This window comes from Myotis davidii, unplaced genomic scaffold, assembly GCF_000327345.1.
Source record: "Myotis davidii unplaced genomic scaffold, ASM32734v1 scaffold533, whole genome shotgun sequence".
In the NCBI taxonomy this organism is placed as follows: Eukaryota; Metazoa; Chordata; class Mammalia; order Chiroptera; family Vespertilionidae; genus Myotis; species Myotis davidii.
In genome coordinates this window covers 135,965-141,583 of record NW_006285996.1, presented here as the reverse complement: position 1 = coordinate 141,583, position 5,619 = coordinate 135,965, and the positions used below count along the sequence as shown (strand labels likewise).

General features: G+C 46.9%; 1 protein-coding gene across 3 annotated transcripts in view; it reads right to left on the bottom strand.

The window, feature by feature from the left end:
• The window catches only part of GTF2F2 (general transcription factor IIF subunit 2), a 145,887-nt gene extending 142,153 nt beyond the window's left edge, over positions 1–3,734 (bottom strand). For all 3 annotated transcript variants that reach the window (XR_001512763.1, XR_001512764.1, XM_006757176.2), the window contains exon 1: positions 3,460–3,734. Coding sequence is in view for 1 of the 3 variants with exons in the window: in XM_006757176.2 (XP_006757239.1) it covers positions 3,460–3,525 (66 nt within the window). In the remaining 2 variants the exon portion in view is untranslated. The remainder of the gene's footprint in view (positions 1–3,459) is intronic.
• Between the last annotated feature and the right edge of the window lie 1,885 nt (positions 3,735–5,619).

Genomic DNA, 5,619 nt, shown 5'->3' with positions numbered 1-5,619 from the left:
GGGACGAGGACAATGGGGAGCGGGGAAGGACAGGAAGTGGGGTGGGAACCGGGTAGAGGGGAGCTATGGGGAGAAAAAAGAGGAACAATTATAATAATCTGAACAATAAAGATTTAATTTTTTTTAAAAATGTCGGCAGAGACCCCATAGAGACTGGGAGGAGGGGCGGAGGCGTGAAAAAGCTGGCCAGGCACCCACAGACGGCAACTGAAATCCCAGAGAGATATCTCAGCTGTGGGTGGGGAAGGGGGTGCCACTGAGAACTCTGGGATCTAATCCCGAAGTTGGGCTCTCCAGCAGAGAGCACCAAACTGAGGAAGGTACCCACATAACATCTGGCTGTGAAAAGCAGTGGGGTGCTGTCTGCCAGGGAGTGGAACTGAAAGCTCAAGAACCCTCTTAAAGGGCCAATGCACAAAAATTCCCGGTGGAGCCATCTACCTAGTGCTCTGGCAGAGGGAGGGTGAAGCGGACTGGAGCTGTGAGAGCAGAACCCAGGATTGGGGACTAAGGGGACAGGGCTCAGAAGGCAGACACCCCAAGTTTCCTGGGCTGAGTCATTCCCTCACACCGAGGAGGACATCTTTCCCACAGTCATTTGCCTTGCCAGGGGGGGAAGACAGTTGACACACTCTATTGGAAAACACCTTGCCCTGAGGCCACTTAAGAGATTAAAAGTAACAACTGGCCTCCAGGCAGAAGCAACTGCCCCACCCTATTGAAAAAAAACTCGCCACACCGGAGGATAACTGCCTGGGGTTGATTCACAATCCTATTAGTCTGTAGACAGAGGTGGTCTCTGGAGGCTTTGAGTCTTTGTCTAATCCAATTAGTCAGAAACAGTCTTTAACACTGTCGTGCACCAGAGATTGAAAGTTATAGGGCAGTGGTCAGCAAACTGCGGCTAGCGAGCCACATGCGGCTCTTTGGCCCCTTGAGTGTGGCTCTTCCTAAGCCTTAGGAGTACCCCAATTAAGTTAATAACAATGTACATACCTATATAGTTTAAGTTTAAAAAATTTGGCTCTCAAAAGAAATTTCAATCATTGTACTGTTGATATTTGGCTCTGCTGACTAATGAGTTTGCTGACAACTGTCCTAGACCAGTGATTCTCAACCTTGGCCGCACATTAGAATCACCTGGGAATCTTTTTATTTATTTAATTTTTTTACTTTTTTTTATTTTAAATTTTTTAAAGTACAGTGGGGCCTTGACTTACGAGTTTAATTCATTCCATGACGGAGCTCGTAACTCAAATTACTCATATGTCAAATCATAAAGTGAACCAGTGAGACACGTGATGCTGGGCTGATGTTGTGGCGTTCACTGTGATGTTCGCTGAGCCAACTAGCGATGGGGTATCTGAAGCTGGCTCGGAACCCGAATTTTAGCTCGCAACTCAAAGCAAAAAATCGGCCGAGAGACGGCTCGTATCTCGAAAAACTCGTTAGTCGGGACCCTCGTAAGTCAAGGCCCCACTGTATTACAAAGAGGATTACACATGTCTCCTTTTTCCCCTCCTTGACATTCCCCTGGCAACCCCCACCCCCCAATGTCTTGTGTCCATTGGTTATTCTTATATGCATGCATACAAGTCCTTCGGTTGATCTCCTACCCTCCCTCCAACCCTCCCCAGGCTTCCCACTGTAGTTTGACAGTCTGCCCGATGCTGCTCTGCCTCTGTATCCATTTTTGTTCATCAGTCTATAATGGTCCTTATTATCCATAAATGAGTGAGTTCATGTGGTATTTTTCTTGGCTTCCCAGGGGCCATCTCAGCCTCACAGGGGCCGTCTCAACCTCACCAGGGCCATCTCAGCCTCACCGGGAATCTTTTTAAAATCCTGATTTCTGGGCCTCATCCTCTGGAAATTGTTTCTTTGTTACTAATGTTGGCCTCACCCCCCATAACAAAGAAACAGAATTTCTGGAGGATGAGGCCCAGAAATCAGGATTTTCAAAAAGATTCCCAGGTGATTCTAATGTGCAGCCAAGGTTGAGAACCACTGATTTAGGGGAAGAGGTCAGTCACTGGGCTGGTTTCAGCAGATTTTCTAAATCAAATCAATCATAAAAAGTAACTATCTTAGCTCCTTAGCCACTAGCAGTGGTTCTCAACCTTTGAAAGGGAAGATATCCTAACACTTCCAGGAAATCTCCACCAATGGAGCAAAGAAAAAAAAAAGCCTCTATTATTCTGTGAGCACTAAACCAAAGTGAGTTGGGGTCTCAGACAATTCGCTCATATGATTGCAAAGACAGACAGAAACTCTGGGAATGGAGAGGGCTCCCCTGAGGGCTCCCAGATTGGAGAGGGTGCAGGTCGGGCTAAGGAACCCCCACACCCCCAGTGCACGAATGTCGTACACCAGGCCTCTAATTTATTCCATATTTTCAAGTCATACTGAGGCAGCTGTGGTAAGTCAAAAGAGTGCCAGAGACTAAGGCTAGGGTTGAAAAGTAAGGCATCATTCATCCATTCATCACATATCTGTTGAGCAATCATCATGGGCCAAACATAATTCTGGGCTTGACAGGCAAGGATCCTATGCTCATGGAATGTGCGTGGGTGTGCAAGCGCAGGGAGAGGGAGGTGACCAACACTGAACACGTGAACACAGAATCACTTCAGAAGTGAAAAGTGCTCTGAAGAATACCAGGTATGACCGGCTGGCAAATGAGCTATTTTAGAAAGGTGGACTGGAAGAGCCTCTCAGATCTACCTGACAACCCAGCCATATGATAAAAGTTTTATAAAATTTAACAAACCATTTTCCTAGAGGCTCAAAGACTCATAATCACACTTTGAACATACATATATCTTACGAAGTTCTCATAAGAAACTCACCGGTGTGAAAAAGTACAGCACAAATACTGTGCTCGCTAAGAGCTAATCAAGATTGCTCTCTTTACAAAACACTTCTCTTGACGGTCTGTTTCTGGAGACCCAGCGTGCTCTGGAAGAACACTCGAATCCAATGGCTCTCCCTGCGTGGGCTCGGCGCTGCCTGGCTCTCCCGCGACCTCCAGCAGGGCCATCGGTCGCGAGCCCCTGTGCGGGGACGCGGAGAGCAGTGCTACTTTCTGGCAGGGAAACTCTACGGGAAGCAGACACTCTCCACTTCCATAACAGGTTTATGCCCAAAATCAGTTTCACCAAAAGAAGGTGTAGAAATTCTTCGGCCTGGGGTAAACTGCGCTACTCTAATCGGGACACCAAGACAGAGCCCCAGAAAACCCGGGTGGTGGGGGACGGAAATCCATCCCAGGCCCGTTCGGACTCGGGCTGAAGACACTGCAGTGCCCTAAACTAATTTCCTGGTCTGAAAGCGAGCGTAGCGAAGAGTCCTGCCTCCCAAGATGTGTGAAAAGGACCATAAGGAACTTTAAAAGGCGCACGAAGTAACTTAAACTACTCACACCGGGAGAAGCGCAAGCCAGAGCCGCGCGAGCCTTACCTTGACCAGCCACACTCCGGTGTTCTGCTTGGCGCCGGTCAGGTCGAGTTCCCCACGCTCCGCCATGGGTGTGTTGCCGGAAGAGGAGTGCGACCCACAGCAGGGCTCGGGTGCTAGGGGCTGGGTGCTGGGGGCGAGTGTCCGGACCACGAAGCGAACCGCGGAGAGAAGCCGACGCCTCGGCGCCCAGCTGCCAGGAAGGTGGAAACCCCGGGAAAGAGGACCCCGCCGCTGGGAGCCCGGAACTGCGCTTGCGCACTTCCACCGTCAGTACGGCTCGCTGGTGCAGACAAACTTCCTGTCGGCAAACTTTTTTTTGAGTGGGCGTGGCTACTGGTGCTGGCTGTGTCCTAGAGCTAGGGATGGGCCAAAGAACTTAGGCAGGCAATGCATTTAAAGACTACTAGGCCATCAGAACTGCAAGAGGAAAGGGTCAAGACAGAAAAATAGAGCTCAAAGAGACAAAGGCTGTCAATATATGTCCAACCTGGCCAAGGAGAGACGGCATGTGGAGGACAGTGTTGTAGTAATAAATTATGGGAATTAGCACAAGTGGGCACTGGGATCAGACTAAGTAGCCTTTGGGTACACTGAAAACATGCTGTTTCTAGACCTGAAGAAAAAGCAGTATCTCAACTGAGAGGCTACCCTGAGCAACTCTGATTAAGTAAACAGGACACTCAGACTCCATGTAATTAGATTAGTGACATTAGACTTGTAAGAGACAAACCTGATTGTTAAACTCCCCTGCTTGAATAGTTTCCTCTCTCTCTCTTCCTGCCTCTAGAATAAAATTCAATCCTTTCTATACAGGTCCTCTCAATTTGATCACTACTATTCAATCCAATACACATCCAACTACACTGAGCCCATCAGATCTCCCCCAAAATATCAGTATCTTCCTCAATTTTTTTCAGTGCCTCTGCACACGGGATCCTCTTCACTCTGATGCTCCATTCTGCCCTTACCCTCACTCTCTCCCCATCCATCCTCTGATCGGCCAACTCCCACTTTCTAGTAGGTTTCAAGACTATTAGAAGTGTCACATCCTCTGAGGCCTTCTATCAACTCCTCCAGAGGAAGTTCATTTTGCTTGACATCACAGTACAATATACATGTTTACATGCTGCCTTTTCTTTCTGGACTATGAGCACCTCCTAGGCTGAAATAGTGCTTTATTTGTTTTATATCCACAACATCTAGCACAGTTCTATGGACAAATTTCAATAGGCTTCAGCTGAATGAATATTTGCTGAAGAAAAATAAACAGTAAGATATTGTAAGAATGAAATGGCAAGTAATGTATTGAATCATGCATCCGATCCATGCACATAATTGAAGAAATTCTATGTCTGCGAGCATAGGGCCAGTAAAAGCCGGTAGGCCTCTGAGATCAGCTGGATAAACTAATAGGAAAGATGGAAGACCGGGCATGTGCTGAAAACAAAGGTTGCATTCTTGTGCCACAGTTTGGGAAAGGGCCTTAATACTGGATGTATAAAGGACAAGTGCGTGATGAGAGCTGCTTTAAGCTGTGATCATATACAAGGAATAAATTTAAATCTGAGACCAGGCAAGAAGGAAATTAAACTAGTCTGGAGCACCCTGGTAATGAACTTTAGAGTAAAGGATTAGAACCTTGGCCTTGATCTATGTGTCGCGTGTGTGTGTGTTTACAGGGGTTGGGAGAAAACAAAATAGCTAAAGAAGAGATGGCCAAAGAAAAGAAGAGGTGAATATTGGAAAATGATTATATAGAAAAGAAGAAAAAATATCCCACAATTTATTGAGTCTCTAGCCCTCACCCACTGTTGAATAAAGAACACACTCTCCCTATCTGTGCTTTTCAAACCCCCTTCCTGCTTAAGGAGGGATACTTACGAGCTGTGAGAGAAAAGGAGGACAGGGGCTATTTGAACCAGATTCACAGATTTACTCTGGAGATTTAACAGTGTAACAGATACTGCAGCCAGACCCAGCCCCTCCTAAGGGCCTATAATATGCCAGACATTGATAATTTTGGCCTGATACAATTTTTAAAAGTATATGTTTATTGATTTCAGAAAGGAAGGGAGAGGGAGAGATAGAAACATCAATGATGAGAAGGAATCATTGATTGGCCGCCACCTGCACACCCCCTACTGGGGATTGAGACCGCAA